The sequence below is a fragment of the Durio zibethinus genome, chromosome 27 (genome assembly GCF_047325235.1).
Source record: "Durio zibethinus cultivar Kanyao isolate XHJ-2024 chromosome 27, ASM4732523v1, whole genome shotgun sequence".
Taxonomy (NCBI): domain Eukaryota; kingdom Viridiplantae; phylum Streptophyta; class Magnoliopsida; order Malvales; family Malvaceae; genus Durio; species Durio zibethinus.
This window is the reverse complement of record NC_143188.1, coordinates 12,272,241-12,291,633: the sequence shown is the minus strand read 5'-3', so window position 1 is coordinate 12,291,633 and position 19,393 is coordinate 12,272,241. Positions and strand designations below refer to the sequence as shown.

Sequence of the window (19,393 nt, the reverse complement as noted above, 5' to 3'; positions counted from 1 at the left end):
GGAGTAGATTTTCGCCCAATAAAAGCATCAACCCTACCTGGAATGAGGATTTGATGTTTGTTGTAGCAGAACCTTTTGATGATCCTTTGATCTTGACTGTGGTGGATAAGTTGGGTACAATAAGGAGGATATTCTTGGCAGTTGCATGATTCAATTACCAAAAGTGGAGAAGAGGGTACTTCCTATACCTCTAGAGGCTAACTGGTATAATCTTGGAAAGGTTGAGCATGATAATCAAAACAATAGGGAGGTGAGGTTTGCTAGCAGGCTCCATTTGAGGTCTGTTTAGATGGGGGATATCATGTTCTCGATGAGTCCATTTACTATAGTAGTGATTTCAGGGCGACGTCCAAATTGTTGTGGCCTCCTATCATTGATGTCTTGGAGTTAGGAATCTTGAATGCAACTGGTTTGCCGCCAATGAAGTCCAAAGATGGACGTGGAACTACTGACGGGTATTGTATAGCCAAATATGGGCCTAAGTGGGTGAGGACACGGACAATTGTTGACAGTTTTGCTCCGAAGTGGAAGGAACAATATACTTGGGAAGTTTATGATCCCTATATGGTAATTACAATTGGAGTGTTTGATAGCTGTCACTTGCAAGGAGGAAGTAACACTGGAAATTCGGAGGATCCAAGAATCAGGAAGGTAAGGATTCTACTCTCTACACTTAATGCTGATAGGATTTATACACATTCTTATCCACTTATCGTTTTACAACCCAATGGAGTGAAGAAGATGAGTGAAATTCAATTAGCAGTGAGATTTACTTGCTCATCTACATGGTATTTGTTTCAACCTTAAACACAGCCTTTGTTCCAATCTTAAACACAGCCTTTGTTCCCTTAAAATGCATTATCTTCTCCCACTGTCAGTATATCAAGTTGAGAGTTTAAGGCACCAAGTTATTCATACTCTGTCGTTGAGGTTGAGCCGTGCTGAGCCGCCATTAAGGAGAGAAGTTGTGGAGTATATGCTGGATGTGTGCTCCAATGTATGGAGTTTAAGAAGAGGAAGAGCTAATCTTGAAAGACTCCTGGCTACTTTTAATCTACTTGTTGAGGCTTGGAAATTGTTTGATCACATATGCAAATGGAAGAATCTCATTTCTACAGTGGTGGTTTATTTCGTGTATTTGATCTTGGTTCTTTTCCCTCATCTGGTTTTACCCCTAGTTTTTCACATTTGTATCATTTATGGCGCTTTGCAGTACCGGAAAAGGTCAAGACATCCTCCTCACATGGATACCAAATTGTCTCTCATTGATTTGGCGAACTCTGATGAATTATATGAGGAGTTTGATACATTTCCATCTTCTAAGAATAGTGCAGTTCTTAAAAAGAGATATGATTGCTTGAGAAGCATTGCAGGGAGGATAATGACAATAATTGGGGGCCTTGCAACTCAAGCTGAGAGGTTTACTTCTATGCTAAGCTGGAGAGATCCAAGAGCTACTGTTATGTTTCTAGCTTTTTGTCTATTTGCTAGTATTACTTTGTATTTCATTCCTGGTCGCTTATTTGTACTTGGAGTTGGCTTTTTCACAATGAGGCATCCAAGATTTCGAATCAGCATTCCTTCACTGCCCCAAAACTTCTTCAGGAGGTTGCCTGGAAGAACAGATAGCATGATATGAGAATGAAGTCCTTTTCTATTCCTTTTTCTTTGCATTCTACAGAAAAAGTGGGTGCAATTCCGGTACCATGTAGAATGTAGCTTGTTAATTGGATTTCTTTCTTTCTAAAGTTCCCCAACTTTCCCTTTTGCATCTACTTTTACCGTCAATGTTTGTTGTTGTGGTTTCTCTGTTTAATCAGACATTCTATTTTCTGGACTTATTTCTGCCTTCTGATATGAATCTATGCTTGAAAATGCACCTCAATAAGCCGGGTTTTGCAGAAAGAGGGTTATGGCCGAGTGACACATGCATGTGATGACAGCAACTCGGCTGATAGGACGTATGACCTACTACATGTTATTTAAGTCCAACAAGATTTCAGATAGGGTTTTCAGGTCAATTGCAATGCTTGCTTCCTGCTAAATGTGGCCTGACATGGTCATCTTACTGCATTTCTTTCTTGCCGGCCTTGTATAATACTGGAACAAGTGCATGAGATCAGCTGTAAGACGTAGAACTTCAACTAGATACCATGATTTAGAGATCATATAAAAAAACTAAATATCCAATGACACCACATGTCACCATCCCACCAATCAAGCGAAAACAACTGTTGAGGAAAAACTAAACATCCAACGGTCACAAATCATCAGCCTGCCCCTTCCTTTATTGTTGGTTTTCCCTTCAAACTTTGCAACTAATTTTTCTCCAAATTTTGCTCCCAAATTTTCTTCCTACCACAGAAAAAATCTTGGTTTTGTTGTCTTTTTTTTTCCCTTTCAATGCCAACTGTTTTCTTTAGGATTTTCGAACTATACAATCTTGTTTTAGATTATTTGGTCCTCAAGAAACTATCCTTCCTGCCCCCCTCCTGGATTAATCCTACCCACACCACCCTTGTTTGCTGCCGGCAGTGAAACCAAAACAAAACCTCTGCAGATCCTCTCCTTGTTGCTACAATGGATGGTGAAGAGTTAAAGAGGGTTTTCCAAGTGTTTGACAAGAATGGAGATGGGAGGATTACAAAGGAAGAGTTGAATGAGTCATTGGAGAACTTGGGCATCTTTATTCCTGATGAAGAGTTAACCCAAATGATTCAAAAGATTGATGTCAATGGCAATAATTGTGTTGATATTGATGAGTTTGGTGAGTTGTATCAATCCCTCATGGATGGTAAGGATGAAGATGAAGATATGAAGGAGACTTTCAATGTTTTTGATCAAAATGGAGATGGTTATATTTCTGTTGATGAGTTGAGGTCTGTTTTGGATTCACTTGGGCTTAAACAAGGGAAAACCGTTGAGGATTGCAAGAAGATGATAATGAAAGTTGATATGGATGGTGATGGTAGGGTTAATTTTAAGGAATTCAAGCAAATGATGAAAGGAAGAGGCTTTAGTGCTCTGACATAACTTGCAAGGCAAGGATCTATCAAGGGTTTGTAGATATTTTTGGACAAATCAACATGATCTTTGGCTCCGACTTGTGGCTGCGTTGCATTGGTTCAACATAGTGTCTATGTGTGTGCATGTCGCACAGTTACAGTCAACAAATTGCTTCACATGTATGTCGCTGCACCAAATCAATGGTATCACTAACTTGGAGAAGGGAGAGGGGAAAAAGGGTGCAATGGGGAGCTGGGAACAATTTTTATCACCGAAGATGAAAATAGTAGTGTGTATTTTGTTGCTGGTTTTCATTTTATTTTGATTTGCATGCCTGTAAGATTGGTTGGGGATAGGTGGTGTTATTGTTTCTCTCTCTGATATCCCCATTGTCATAATTTTCTCTTCTTTCCTAGTATATATCAATATATGATTTGCTTAAATGATCAGGAGAAGAGGTTTTTTTTTTGGTTTGTTTATCCATGATGCAGAGTTACCATTGCTAGGGGCATGAGCAAATTTTGTTATTTTTTTCACCTTAGAGTCTGACCACAACATTGAGAATTCCACATTCAACCTTTCCTGGTTCTAAAATTTTACAGTCAATGAAGCTGCAAAAATTTTTTTTTTCTTTTAATAATATGCCGGAACATGGGGAGAGAGAAAGAAGCAGAGGTAAAAGGAGAGGCAGTTTCGATCCAATAAAAATAACTTACTATTGAAATTCAATGAAATTAACATGTTACAATCTTGTTCATCATCTTCACTTGTTTGAATAGAACTGAAATCATTGAGAGGAGAACACCCAAGAAATCCCCAGCACATGTTTCCTCTATCATGGTGGTTTCTAAGATACAGTGTTATGCTAATAAACTAATTTGTCAGCCTCAAAACATTTAGAATGCCAAACCCCAGGATTGAATTTAGAAGTGTCCTAATGTTATAAAATTAGGTCTAGTTATGGCCCATCCTATGAAAAAATTGCAGGAAGTCATGGCTAGCTATGCATAGTCAAGTTCAACCCTTTTCAGATTGTCAACTATGTCCTCAACTCTTATTGACATAAATTCAGCATGTTCTTCGAGATCTTTAAGAATCATCTGTAATTGTTCTCGAAACACTGCAGACCGTTCTTTTTCTTGCTGTAGCTCATTGTATAGATCCTGTATTTTCTTATCCTTTTCTTCCTGCAAAAGCATCAACCTGAAGTCAGGTGCAAAATCATCAACCTAAGTATTTTGTATTTAAGGAGTATCATATGCATGATTGACTAGTAGAAAATTTCCTCAAGGAGTCACTGATATGTGCAAAAGATCTACCAAGAGTTTCAGGTTAGACATCCAGATTTCTTTTAGAAACGCCATCAAAGCCCAAAATAGCAGAAAAAGCTAAATTAAGTAATCCAACAACAAAGTATTAACAGGTCTCTATAACTTATTCACCAGGACCAACCCCAAAGCCTAGAGTAGCTAGTGGCAAAGGTTTCACTCACAAACAATAAGAGTGTAATGTGTGAGCAAAAGCCTAATTTAATAATACCCTGCTAGTGTAAAACTGTTCAAGTAAATGCAGCAAAACTTAGGCCAAGTTGCCAAATATGACATTTCCACAGGTTCCTTCTTCTTTCAATTTTTAGTATGAACTTCTACACAATTGTTTGGACCCAAATATAATGCATAAACAAGATTGGGAAAAAGATGGGGATTCCACACAGGACTAGCATACAGGCTACATTTAGGGAAACTTTTATACAGTTCGTGTACTTCCCTTGGCAGTTGGCACTGCTCAAAATGTATGAACGTAAAAAGAAATTCCTTAGACAAACACTATAGGTGTCTACATCTTCTTCCCATCTACCATTACATAGCTACAATGCCTACCATTGGAATGCAACCCCTTAAAATGGACGATGCCTAGGTCCACAAACCAAGAGTAAGAACCTGCAGGTATAACCATTGACAAATAGTTCTTCACAAAGTTTTTGAGAGACACATGAAGTTCCTCGCCATAGAGTTTTGATTCAAAACAGACAGGATTCCATTGTGAACGCTCATACTAAAATTATTATTTGTATAACCTTTCCAAGAAAAAAGAGGTTTCGAGGAAAGAAGATTCAGGCATCAGCAAAAACAACAAATAGATGGGGCCCGTCAATCACCAAGTCATTCAATTAGTAGAGGATGCTATATCTGAAATCTTCTTCAGGGAATGCATAAGTAATTATAACAGGTACTGATGCTATGAAATATCAATTTCAAATCAGAAACCTTTGCTAATATGTAATTTAGTTTCCATACCAAGATTTAAATCCTAATTATGATAACAATGAGTTAAATCAACTCAATAGACCACTTCTAAGTATCAGAGACTTACCTCACTGAGCATATTAATAGTTGGCAGCTCCCCGGAAAATTGGCAATGTGCCATTAGCTTGTGGTTATGCTCTCGTACAAATTTGGTAACAACCCATTTACCTCCATCCCTTGCAGCCAACCTTATCATTGCTTTGCAACCTTCTCTTGTAATTGGCCTTGGAGGAAGAACCCTGTCTTTTCTATGTGTATGCTTTGCTGCACGAAAACCTTCTCTTGAACACACAAAATCCCGTCCAATTATAGCCATGTTCTTTAGTGAGTGTCGAATTCGATTTGTTCGTATGGTGAAACCAGTGCGCTTGGCATATTCAAAATAAAAATCCCTTCCATCATCTAGGGATTGAAAAGTCATCCCAGTGTATGGCTCCAAATTTCCTAAATCCAAAGCTTCACCTGATTGTTCTAACGAAATGAACTCATTATTTATTAAATTATGTCCCTGCAACAGTTCTTGTCCCATCCCTTCAAACTCAGCAATGTTTAGAGCAGTTTCATCCTCTGAGCTTCTATCACTATCCAAAAATTCATGTGGACAAACAATCCCTGCCATTATTCCTGCAAATGGGAATGATAGTTGATATCTAATTAATTCCTAAAGCATACAATAGTTCATATCTAATTAATTCCTAAAGCATTCAATATCCCACCTGTTCATTACATATTATTATTCCAATTTCCCACATTTTCTATTAAGAAACTTCACAAATCATCAATGCTTTTAAGACTAAAATCAAAATCAAATTAATGCTAATTAATTAAACTTCACTATCTAATTAATGCTAATGCATATATTTGCATTTTCCAAGTTAAAAATCAAAATTTGTTTCACTTTCTTAAGAATCCAGAACAAACCCAGTTCATCAATTACTCAAAATATCCTGTCTAAATTTCCCTAACAAAAAATGTAGCAAAAAAACAAGTAGTTGAAAGAAGGTAAATGAATTAGTAACAGACACAACAAAGCATAACCCAGAAATGGAAAAAGAAACAAGAAAAGAAGCTTACAATTCTGATAAAAATGGGAGAGGAGAACAAAGCTTACTTTTTATGATCTTTGAACTGTGTTTCTTTTAGGTCTTGAGAGTAACCTTCTGAGTTTCTGCTTCTCAAACAGGGACAGATTTTCTTCGAGAAAGAGATATTTAGACAGAAAATAATTGAGGGTTAAAATCTGACGGTTGACTTGCAGTCGTCGACATGGATTCTCAACATTTCACCAAGTTTTAACGAGCAGAACGTGCGGGGTTTATTATCTCTGTCAAAATCCGACCAGCCGACTTTTACCTTTTTGTCTTCCTATCAATCCCTGCTTGTCATTTGTCAATAATAAAAATATTTTCTCTCTCAATTAAATTAAAATAATGTTTTTTTTTCATTGAAATGTGAAAAAATAATTGGTTTTGTAGTCAACTAGGATTCACTCTCTCACTATGCAAGGAGCTAATTAGTTCTATTTATTTATTAAACAATTCATTTAAAGTGTTAAAGTCTGTATTATATGAAAGTTATATTATCTGTGTTAGCAATTTTTATTGCAGTGTAAATGTCATTATTTTTATTTTTAAATTATAAATTATTTGATTAAAGGTATGATTTTTAAAATATATTTTAAATTATAATATTTTTATGAAAACATTTAAGCAATCAGAGAGAAAATACAACAATTACAAATTTTTGTTAAAATATATAAGTTATAGATTATAGAAATATTTTTTAACTTCTTTATTTTCTTTATTTATTTTATATATTTGTGGTTATTCAAAATTAATCTAATAATTAGGGTTTTAATTTTTGAAAACTTCTAATATAAAAAAATTAATTGATATTTTTATAATATATATCTATATCAATACAATAGATTAAAGTTATCCCTTGGAAAATTAAAGATTAATTTATGGATAACTAATATATGTCTTAAATTATGATGCATGGGTTAAATTGGGTATAAATGATAATAATCATAATGTTAAATATGTGCATGAATTTTGAGAAAATGTGCATGGCAAGTGGCAACATCAATTTGGATTTTTTTTTCTCCTATCATCTATAAATAATTAATTATATATATTTAAATGAAAAACTTACAAAAAATGTTTAAAAAATTACAATTTTTTTAATAAAAATATTACTCAATAAATATTTTTAAGAAAAAATAACAAAAAAATTATAAGAAATAAATAACCAATTAAACATATATATATATATATATACTTACATATAAATATATACATTTATTACTATCTCCTATAATTGAAACTAGTCTACTAATTTAATTAGCTCCCTTAAGAGACTACTATTCTATTTTTTATAAAATAATTTTATTAAAAAAGAAAAATGTTATGAAAAAAATATGAAAATTAAGAATTTTCTTAATAAATATTTTTATGAAAAAATTACAAAAATATCTTTAATTAATTAAACATATAAATATATACATCTATTACTATATATTATAATTAAAAGTAGTCTCTTAATTTTTACTATTCATTGGCTTTAATTGAGGGTCTCATTGTTTGAAGTTTGTCAAGCAATTAGGTCTTCATAATTTTTTTTTTTAAATTTAATTAAGAAACAAAACGCTATAGTGTTGTATATATAAAAATAGTCTTTCAAATAGTGTTTTGGGTTTAATGAAAGTCTAATTAAATTAGCCTTCATTTTTTGTATTTTCCTTTTAAAAAGAAAAACATAAAAAAATTTAAAATTTAAAATCTAAAAAAAAATCTGAGTTTTTTTTTTTAAACCTCATAAAATATATTAATTTGCTTATTGTTAAATTGAATAATAAAAGATATTTAATCTAAAAAATTCATAAAATAAAAATTTTGTAAATATTTTAATTGATTTTTATATATTTTTATACATAAATAAAGAAATAAATATAATTAAATTCTAATAATTTATATTATTTTAAAATAAAAAATAAGCCCAAATGTAATCGAGCAAAATTTTTAGTAATAGATTAAAAAAATAGATTTGATAACATTTGAGGTATAAATGATACATTAGTACTCGCAAGCTATTCGGATTCAATTCGAAGAAAACTCGAATTCGATTCGATTATTATCGAGTCGAGCTCGAGTAGTTCTACTTATCGATCGAGTCGAATTCGAGTATTCTTATATTCGATTCGAGTAGCTCGTGAGCCTAATCAAGCTTTTATATTTAAATATATTTTTATTATTTTAATTAATAAAATATTTCGAGTCCGAGTTCGAGTTCGAGCATGAATAATCGAATTCTTGTCTAGTATACGAATCGAGCTTACTTTTATATATTAATTGAGTAAGCTCGGATAACTGAAATTCGATCACGAATCGAGCTGACACTTGAAAAATAAAATTCGATCGAGTTTGAGTCGAGTATCGAGTCTCGAGTTGTGAGTCGAACTCGAGCTCGCACTTTTTATTATTAGACTCGACTCGACTCGATTACATCCCTAAATAACATAATCTATGTTATTAATCATTTTTTATTCAGTTTATTCAATTAAATTAAGTACAAGAACCAAATGATGAATGGACATTTGATCATATGGCTTTGGAAATCGAAGGTAATATCTTTTATATATTACTACTGTCGTAACGTCTAGATCCGGGGATCTATCGCTAGACATTGACTTTTGGGAGTCGCCACCAATTTTTTTTATCTAGGTGCGATTGGCCACCTAAGGAATCTGTCATTTCAGGGAACACCTAAGTTTAAGGGTCCCTAAAAGAATAGGTTCAGGTCTGCTAACCAGAACAGGGTTCGGGAGTTCGGTTACGTGTGAGGAAGGTTATAGCACCCTCACAACGCCCATCAAAAGATGGTACCAGCTTAAATTTGTGTTATCCAAAAGCTTTAAAATTTTACCAAGTAGTTAATTATTGAAAATTATTCTCAATTGACTCTAATACTTTTAGCAGAAAATTGAGAAAATTCCCTCACCTCAGGAGTATGCAAGAAAAATTACTGTTTCACTTACAGAGACTCCGTCGTCGGATTATTTAACAGAAAAAAAACAAAATCAAAATTAAGATAGAAAGGAATGAAAGAATGATTTTTTTTTGTAGGGAAAATTGATACTTTCAACTTTTCCCCAAAAATATTTTTTTGGAAATTTCGATTTTCAAGGAAAATTGATACTTTCAACTTTTCCCCAAAAATATTTTTTTTTGAAATTTTGATTTTCAAGGAAAATTGATATTTTCAACTTTTCCCTAAAAATATTTTTTTTTTGAAATTTATTTCTGAGGAAAATTGATACTTTCAACTCTTCCCCAAAAATATTTTTTGGAAATTTATTTCTAAGAAAAATTGATACTTTCAACTTTTCCCTAAAAATATTTTTTTTTTGGAAATTTATTTTTCTTTTAAGGAAAATTGATACTTTCAACTTTTCCCTAAAAATATTTTTTTTGAAATTTATTTCTGAGAAAAATTGATACTTTCAACTTTTCTCCAAAAATATTTTTTGGAAATTTATTTCTAAGGAAAATTGATACTTTCAACTTTTCCCTAAAAATATTTTTTTTTGGAATTTTTTATTTTTATTTAAAGAAAATAAAATAATAAAAAATAATAATAATAAAAAAAGAATATTACATAAATCTAATCTAATAAATAAAAAATAAAATAAACAAATAAACAAAGAAATAAAAAAAAATTCAAAAAAATTCAAAAAAAAAACCTGGAGCGGCTCGGATCGCGGCTCGGCTCGGCTCAAGGAAGAAAAAACAGCTCGGGGGAGCGGCTTGGCGGCTTGGCGGCTTGGCTCGGCTCGGCTCGGCTCGGAGTGGGCTGGCACGCGTGGGTCAGAAAGCGGGTCGACGCCCGGGTCGGGTAAGGTTACGGCAAAACGCGCGGATCCTTTGATTAACTTAAAGCCAAAACGACGTCGTTTTGGGAGGGTATAAAAGGCAATCCCCTTCGTTTTTTCGGCAGAACGCTTCTCCTTCTCTCTCTCTTCTTCTTTTTTTCTCTCCCTTCTCTCTAGAAAATGAAGAACACCGGTGCCGGATTCTGGGAAAGTCGCCGGAATCTGGAAATTTCGCCGGAATTTGGCCGGAAGTCGATCGGTTTCTGGGAATATTCGTCGGTTTCTGGGATTCCTCGTCGAAAACTGGGCAGGTGGTCGGAAACTTCAAATTTGGCCGGAATTGTCGTCGGAAAATTCAAACTTGGCCGGAAAAATTAACCGGAATCTGGAATTTTCAGAAATTCCCAGAAAAAAAAATTCAAAAAATTCCCAAAAAATTCCCGATGATTCCTAGAACTCTCCTAAACCTTTTCTTAGCCTTCTACACTCTTCTATTTGCCTTTTCCCCTCAAATCAGTAGCTCAGGCTCACTGTTTTCTGTCTTTTTCTCTGTTCCAGGGGGATCCCTTTTATAGGGGTTGATCAGGAGTTCCTGATCAATCCTAATTCCTCCTTGGACGGGAATTCAGTCTTTGAATCCAACTGGACTCTTCTGATTGAATTCCCCTCCAGAGTGGGATTCTTCAACTTTGAATCTTAGCCATCCAGAATTAAAATCAAAATAAATAAATAAAAATACTAGATAATCAAAAGATATGATAGTATAAAAATAAAAAAATAATATCAGATAATTCAGAAAAAAAAATCAGATAAAATTAACAGATAATAAAAAAAAATAACATAAGATAAACCCAAAAATATATTACAAAAAATAATAATAATAATAATAATAATAATAAATATATAACTATATACATACAATACATATAAATCTAATCTAAATAAAAATAAATACACAAAGATATACATAATAATAATAATAATAATAAAATACATAAAATACAAAAGAAGAAAAAGAAAAGAAAAAAAAAATACAGGATTGAAATGGGCCTTACCCATTTGGGCCAGGCCCAATTGATCTGGGCCCGGACCCAATTGGGTGTCTACAGCTGCCCCTCTTTTCACATTTTCTGTGAAACAGAAATTGCGCAAAGACGTAGACACCCAATCAAGACTCAACTCAACATTTTTATTTTTTGATTTTTTTTTTTTTTAAAATTTTTGTTTTTTGTTTTTTGTTTTTTGTTTTTTTTTTGTTTTTTTTTGTTTTTTTTTGTTTTTTTTTTGTTTTTTTTTTGCCAAAGTTCCTCTAAACAGAGCCACCACGACTTTGGAAAAATAAATTGCTCCTCTCAACAGAGGCACTACGACTTTGAAAAGTAAATTGCTCCTCTAAACAGAGGCACCACGACTTTGGAAAAGTAAATTGCTCCTCTAAACAGAGGCACCACGACTTTGGAAAGTAAATTGCTCCTCTAAACAGAGGCACCACGACTTTTGGAAAGTAAATTGCTCCTCTCAACAGAGGTACCACGACTTTGGAAAAATAAATTGCTCCTCTAAACAGAGGCACCACGACTTTGGAAAATAAATTGCTCCTCTAAACAGAGGCACCACGACTTTGGAAAATAAATTGCTCCTCTAAACAGAGGCAACGAACTTTGAAAAAGTAAATTGCTCCTCTAAACAGAGGCACCACGACTTTTGAAAAGTAAATTGCTCCTCTCAACAGAGGTACCACGATTTTGGAAAAATAAATTGCTCCTCTAAACAGAGGCACCACAACTTTGAGAAAAATAAATTGCTCCTCTAAACAGAGGCAACGAACTTGGAAAAGTAAATTGCTCCTCTAAACAGAGGCAACGAACTTTGAAAAAGTAAATTGCTCCTCTAAACAGAGGCAACGAACTTTGAAAAGTAAATACTCCTAGACGATCATGTCCGAAGGAGTTGAAAGTTGTGTTTGAAGGGATTTCAGGAGATTATGCCCAAAGGTCTTATAAATCAACCCCGATACCAAGAGACATCCTATTTCAAGGATTAGGAACTTACCTGACAAGTTTCTTCTCAAACTTGCAAAGTCTTTTCATATCTGTCTTTTTCATGTGGGATATTGGAACACCCCTGCTTCTTGAATTTGTACACTATACTTTCTTGAAAGTAGTGTATGCTATGCAATGTGCATGATTTTCAATGCATGCTATGCAAATGTTGGCCAATTAATTCCTGTTCAATTTATGGTACTCAAGTTTCTCAAGCTCTTTTTTTCTTTCTTGGGCGTCAAGCTCTTTGATTCCTTAAGGATCCAATTGCACTGCTCTTCTAGGATCGAACCAGTGTGACTCTTAATTATTTCTTCCATTCACATTCTTCCTTGTTCAGTTTCTCAATACTTTGGAATAAGCTTCATCGATCGATCATCACTTGACCATCATTCAACGAATTTCTCAGCACTAACAAATTTCAAAACAAGTTTCATCCACCATCACTGGGTCATTACTCATAGGTGTCTCAGCATTAACCTTTCCAAAACAGATTTTATCCACTGATTGTCTTCATCATCCAATCATAACTTACAAGTCATATCGATCAATTCATCACTTTTCAAGATTTGCCCCATTATATCATATACCTTTTCAAATCATCTCCTTTAGGTTTCTACCATTTCTTCATCATCTTAAATTTCTTTTCAAATGAATGCAAAACTCTTTTAAGCACATATTCATTCATTTATTATCATTTCAAATCTTGACAAATACAATGCAATCAACCATTTTCTCAATTCATTCTAGGGGTAAAACAAAAAGAGAAAACAAGGTGAATTATCAATGGAGATTTATTTTGGTAGAAAATAAATGGGAAAGGAAATAAATTGGATGTCATTGAGGTGAATGGTATATCCAAATGATGAATATTCAGACAATTTTCAACATTAATCTAGGATTCTTTTTCAAAAACTCATTCCATTTACTGTTGAAGTCATCTTGAGCTTGGCGAACTCTGCCCCAGTCTTTGAGGGGTCTTCAGATGTCTTTGATCTTCCATTTAGTGAGCCATTTGATCTGGATCTTTTTTTTTTTTTTGGGTACCAAAATCACCCTTTCAGGTTTTCAATTTGGATCTCTTTTTTTTATTTTTTCATTTTTTCATTTTTTCATTTTTTCCCCTTTTTCTTTTCTTTTTTTTTTTTATCATTTTTCATCCAGTGTTGATATCTTTCATGTAGCATGATTCCATTGCTTCATCATGAGCATATCTTTGCTCAACCTGTGATCATTCAAGTTGAGTATTCACATTTGATCCAAATGGACTTTTCGAGGTTGTAATGTAGGCCAAGGTGAAGGGTCATAAAAAAATAGATATAATAGGCTCAAAACATATATTAAAAAGGTTCAAAATCAAAGGATCATTTGATACAACTTGGCATTTTACCCCACATCATTTCACTGCTTTTTCTTTCCTCACACAAAGGATCTCATTACTTTGCCCCAAATCATGTGTGGCATTTATTTTTCTTTTTGTTTTTCTTTCTCTTTTCATCTTTGAAACCTTTTGTGGTGTTTTTTTTTCTTTTTTTTTTTTCAAAATTTACCCTCCAGTGTAGAGGGTGATCCTTGGTTGGGGTTCTTCAAAAAAATGATAAGCTCAAAGGGGTAACAATAAATGGTTTTTCAAATGGTAAAAGAAAGATGGCCATTTTTCATCTCAATTGTGAATACCTTTCTTGAACATCATCTATTGAACAGAGCTCATGAACTTGTATAAAAGATTGCACACCTTCAAGACATATCTATTTCACCTTCAGTAACAGCTTATTTTTTGCTCAAATCATCTCCTCACATTGACGTGGATGAGTTCTCAAAATTAAATCCCAGAATCATTGTTATCATTGTCTAAATATTCATCATCTGAAATTTAAGAATGGGAATGTGAAGTTATGAAAGATAACAGGGTATGGAATAATGGTCAAGTGAAAGAGAAAAATGTAATGAAATGCATTGACTTGCCTTTATTAAAATGATAATAAGTGAAGTCATATTGCAAAAAAAAACCTAACATTGTTTGAAAAGAAATCCCAAAATGACAGAAGAAACCTTCAACCAGCCTTATCTCCATTGACATCTTGCCCCTCAATTCATTGTGAATCTCCGGATCCTTTCTGTTCTTGACTTTCGCTCAGTACACTAACATTAGGTGCTGTTGCTTTTCCTTGATCAAAACTTACCATTCCATCATTGATCAACCGTTGCACCTTATACTTTAAAGCAGTGCAATTTTCAGTAGAATGGCCAGTAATTCCATAATGGTAGTCACAACGGGCTGTAGGATCATACCACTTTGGATAGGGTGGTTTAAGTGGTTCCACATGGCTGGGGGCAATCAAGTGGCTATTATAGAGTTCTCGATATAACTCTGTATAAGTCATAGGGATTGGATCAAATACAGGTTTTTCTCGAGTAGTCCGTTGTTCTCATGAGCCACTTGTTGGGTTAGTAGGACGAATTTGGGTTCTTGCAGGAGCTTGAATGTTGAGACGGTAAGTGGATGAATAAGATGGTTGTGAAGCTAGCTGGTATGGGTAGGATGATGTATTATTTACAGCAGGATAGTATGGAGAGTAACCTTGGGATGGATAGGGTTGATAACCCCTGAATTGTTGTCTATCAAAGCTCACAGCTTGAGCTTCAGCTTCTTTCTTTTCTGATGTCTTCTTGGTTTCTCCTCCTCTCAACTTGCCATTTTTTATGGCACTTTCAATAATTTCTCTAGAGATTACCATGTTAGCAAAATTCTTTGTTGCATTTCCTATCATCTTTTCATAATAGGGAGGCTTTAAAGTGCTAACAAACAGCACTGTGGTCTCTTTCTCTGTCAGTGAAGGTTGTACCTGTGAAGCTATATCCCTCCATCTCTGGGCGTATTCTTTAAAAGACTCATTTGACTTTTTCTCCAGATTTTACAAAGATAAACGATCAGGGGCCAAATCGATGATGTGTCGATATTGGCTGATGAAGTCATGAGCCATATCGCTCCAGGAGCGAATGTGGGTTCTATCCAACTGAACATACCACCTGGCAGCAGAACCAGTAAGACTATCCTGGAAGACATGCATCAAGAGTTTTTCATCATGTGCATGAGCTGCCATCTTCCTGCAATACATGGTGATGTGAGTTTTAGGGCACCTTGTACCGTCATATTTTTCAAATTTTGGTACTTTGAATTTATAGGGGATAACCACATCAGGAACTAGGCAGAGCCCAGCAGCATCAACTGACCCATAAAAACTAAATCCTTCTACAGCCCGTAGCCTTTGCTCTAGCATGCTAATTTTGGAGCTTTCCTCAGCTTCCACCCTTACCTTTTCCTTGTCTTTCTCTTTTACATCATCTAGATCAGGAATTGGTTCTGCTGCCTTTTCAGTGAAGACAGGATTTATATAGCTATTATACTGCCCTGGGTTGAAAGCTGATGGCATTCCAGGACATGTTGGATATGCAAAATGTTGTGGTGGGACCTCTTGGGCAGACTGGGCTTGAGGTGGGCCAAAACTTGGAGGGTACAATGGGTCAGCCACTTCTTGCTGGCTTGTACTTCCTTCAACTCTTTTTCCTTTATTCATATTATTAAGAGCCTCCAGAATTTTGCTAAGTTCATTTTCAATCTTCTCCTGAGCTTTTTCTAGCTTTTCAAATCTATGAGAACTTTCCTCCTCCATTTGCCTTGCTCTGGATCTTGTGTTGTATGGATGAGCAAGGTTTTCGCTAGATGGAGCTATCCTTGGACCTTGAGTACCATACTTATGATTAGAAATGTTATGCTGTGCCTTATGTATGATGCTTTGATACACAAATGAAATGTACATTTTTTGAATGAAATCTAGTATGAAATGAATGCAAATGATTGTGTTGAAACATGATCATGAAAAGAATATAGATACATACAATCAGACAAACAACATAGTTAGTTTCATGGATGAAATGAAAGTGATGCTGATGCATAATGTTACATATGATAAAAATAATACACAAAGTTAAACAATCAAAATGATTAGATAACCACCATTTTTTGTGTCCTAATTATAGGGTATATCTATCATTGGGCAGAAATGGCTCTATCCTAGGTGTAGGCACTCTTAAGGTTCACTACATGCGGTTTTAGGGTCAAAGTCTAAAGGTCCTCAAATTGTTCCTTACATCCTTGTCCATCACAGACTAGTAAGGCACCCTAATCCTCACCCATTACAGGCTACAAGCGGAAAAAGTTCAATTTGAGTGGGAGTATTTCGCTAGCCACTGCGGAGGCATTAGACCTCACGAAAGCAATAGGTACTTTACTCCCTCCTAGAGGGACGGAGCTCGGGTGTAGAGCTCATGTTATGCACATGCACATGAATGACATAATTAACAAAGTAAATAAAATATGAATGAATAACAACACATATATACAAACAAGGTTCAATTTCATTTGGCTTTTGGATAACACAAATTATTTGCTGGCCTGACTCTCAAGGTCCCCAGTGGAGTCGCCAAACTGTCGTAACGTCTAGATCCGGGGATCTATCGCTAGACATTGACTTTTGGGAGTCGCCACCAATATTTTTTTATCTAGGTGCGATTGACCACCTAAGGAATCTGTCATTTCAGGGAACACCTAAGTTTAAGGGTCCCTAAAAGAATAGGTTCAGGTCTGCTAACCAGAACAGGGTTCGGGAGTTCGGTTACGTGTGAGGAAGGTTATAGCACCCTCACAACGCCCATCAAAAGATGGTACCAGCTTAAATTTGTGTTATCCAAAAGCTTTAAAATTTTACCAAGTAGTTAATTATTGAAAATTATTCTCAATTGACTCTAATACTTTTAGCAGAAAATTGAGAAAATTCCCTCACCTCAGGAGTATGCAAGAAAAATTACTGTTTCACTTACAGAGACTTCGTCGTCGGATTATTTAACAGAAAAAAAACAAAAAGAAAAAAAACAAAATCAAAAAAGAATGATTTTTTTTTGTAGGGAAAATTGATACTTTCAACTTTTCCCCAAAAATATTTTTTTGGAAATTTCGATTTTCAAGGAAAATTGATACTTTCAACTTTTCCCCAAAAATATTTTTTTTTGAAATTTTGATTTTCAAGGAAAATTGATATTTTCAACTTTTCCCTAAAAATATTTTTTTTTTGAAATTTATTTCTGAGGAAAATTGATACTTTCAACTCTTCCCCAAAAATATTTTTTGGAAATTTATTTCTAAGGAAAATTGATACTTTCAACTTTTCCCTAAAAATTTTTTTTTTTTTGAAATTTATTTTTCTTTTAAGGAAAATTGATACTTTCAACTTTTCCCTAAAAATATTTTTTTTTGAAATTTATTTCTGAGGAAAATTGATACTTTCAACTTTTCCCCAAAAATATTTTTTGGAAATTTATTTCTAAGGAAAATTGATACTTTCAACTTTTCCCTAAAAATATTTTTTTTTGGAATTTTTTATTTTTATTTAAAGAAAATAAAATAATAAAAAATAATAATAATAAAAAGAATATTACATAAACCTAATCTAATAAATAAAAAATAAAATAAACAAATAAACAAAGAAATAAAAAAAAATTCAAAAAAAAAACCTGGAGCGGCTCGGATCGCGGCTCGGCTCGGCTCAAGGAAGAGAAAACGGCTCGGGGGAGCGGCTCGGCTCGGCTCGGCTCGGCTCGGAGTGGGCTGGCACGCGCGGGTCAGAAAGCGGGTCGACGCCCGGGTCGGGTCGGGTTACGGCAAAACGCGCGGATCCTTTGATTAACTTAAAGCCAAAACGATGTCATTTTGGGAGGGTATAAAAGGCAATCCCCTTCGTTTTTTCGACAGAACGCTTCTCCCTCTCTCTCTCTTCTTCTTTTTTTCTCTCCCTTCTCTCTAGAAAATGAAGAACACCGGTGCCGGATTCTGGGAAAGTCGTCGGAATCTGGAAATTTCGCCGGAATTTGGCCGGAAGTCGGTCGGATTCTGGGAATATTCGTCGGTTTCTGGGATTCTTCGCCGGAAACTGGGCAGGTGGCCGAAAACTTCAAATTTGGCCGGAATTGTCGCCGGAAAATTCAAACTTGGCCGGAAAAATTAACCGGAATCTGGAATTTCCAGAAATTCCCAGAAAAAAAAATTTAAAAAATTCCCAAAAAATTCCCGATGATTCCTAGAACTCTCCTAAACCTTTTCTTAGCCTTCTACACTCTTCTATTCGCCTTTTCCCCTCAAATCAGTAGCTCAGGCTCACTGTTTTCTGTCTTTTTCTCTGTTCCAGGGGGATCCCTTTTATAGGGGTTGATCAGGAGTTCCTGATCAATCCCAATTCCTCCTTGGACGGGAATTCAGTCTTTGAATCCAACTGGACTCTTCTGATTGAATTCCCCTCCAGAGTGGGATTCTTCAACTTTGAATCTTAGTCATCCAGAATTAAAATCAAAATAAATAAATAAAAATATTAGATAATCAAAAGATATGATAGTATAAAAATAAAAAAATAATATCAGATAATTCAGAAAAAAAAATCAGATAAAATTAACAGATAATAAAAAAAAATAACATAAGATAAACCCAAAAATATATTACAAAAAATAATAATAATAATAATAATAATAAATATATAACTATATACATACAATACATATAAATCTAATCTAAATAAAAATAAATACACAAAGATATACATAATAATAATAATAATAATAAAATACATAAAATACAAAAGAAGAAAAAGAAAAGAAAAAAAAAATACAGGATTGAAATGGGCCTTACCCATTTGGGCCAGGCCCAATTGATCTGGGCCCGGACCCAATTGGGTGTCTACAACTACTTAAATCACAACTTGAAAATCACGTCTTTTTAGTTTTTTTCTTGTAATATTTAAAATATTTTCAACATAATATTTTTGATAATATTTATCATAAATATCATCAATAATTCATAAATACGGTTAATAATTTATAGATTTTTTTTTTTTTATCTTAGACAAATGTCATTCAGATAAAGGGTCTAAAATCAATCGTGTTTTACGATGAATTTTTTTTTCATATATTGTTATAAATATTAAAATTTAGGGTTTTTTTTAATTAAAATTTTTATTTTGTATATTTTAATATTTATTAATTAAGAAACCAAAACATATGATTTTTTAGTACTAAAATATATAAAAATAAGAAACAAAACTTTGGTAGTGAAGCATTAATTA

At 33.9% G+C, this 19,393-nt stretch overlaps 2 protein-coding genes and 1 pseudogene across 4 annotated transcripts; 2 read left to right on the top strand and 1 right to left on the bottom strand.

Moving 5' to 3' along the window:
* Window positions 1-836: 836 nt before the first annotated feature.
* Window positions 837-1,639, top strand: LOC111279895 (FT-interacting protein 3-like). Its single transcript, XM_089756126.1, has one exon. It carries the CDS (start codon window positions 854-856, stop codon window positions 1,637-1,639), a length of 786 nt encoding a protein of 261 aa, XP_089612252.1. The 5' UTR covers window positions 837-853.
* A 485-nt stretch (window positions 1,640-2,124) lies between these two features.
* On the top strand, window positions 2,125-3,606 carry LOC111280024 (calmodulin-like protein 3 pseudogene; annotated as a pseudogene). Its single transcript, XR_016334561.1, has one exon. The product of XR_016334561.1 is annotated as a calmodulin-like protein 3 pseudogene (transcript).
* A 91-nt stretch (window positions 3,607-3,697) lies between these two features.
* LOC111279692 (protein FAR1-RELATED SEQUENCE 5-like) lies at window positions 3,698-6,691 on the bottom strand. 2 transcript variants are annotated; one of them, XM_022866696.2, is made up of 3 exons: window positions 6,387-6,691; window positions 5,380-5,936; window positions 3,698-4,193 (listed from the first exon to the last, which is right to left on the bottom strand). In XM_022866696.2, the coding sequence occupies exons 2-3, from the start codon at window positions 5,929-5,931 to the stop codon at window positions 4,008-4,010; spliced, it is 738 nt and encodes a 245-aa protein (XP_022722431.2). In that variant the 5' UTR covers window positions 5,932-5,936; window positions 6,387-6,691; the 3' UTR covers window positions 3,698-4,007. The 2 variants fall into 2 exon arrangements, with proteins under 2 accessions (XP_022722431.2, XP_022722430.2); XM_022866695.2 differs by having other exon boundaries at window positions 6,424-6,690.
* Between the last annotated feature and the right edge of the window lie 12,702 nt (window positions 6,692-19,393).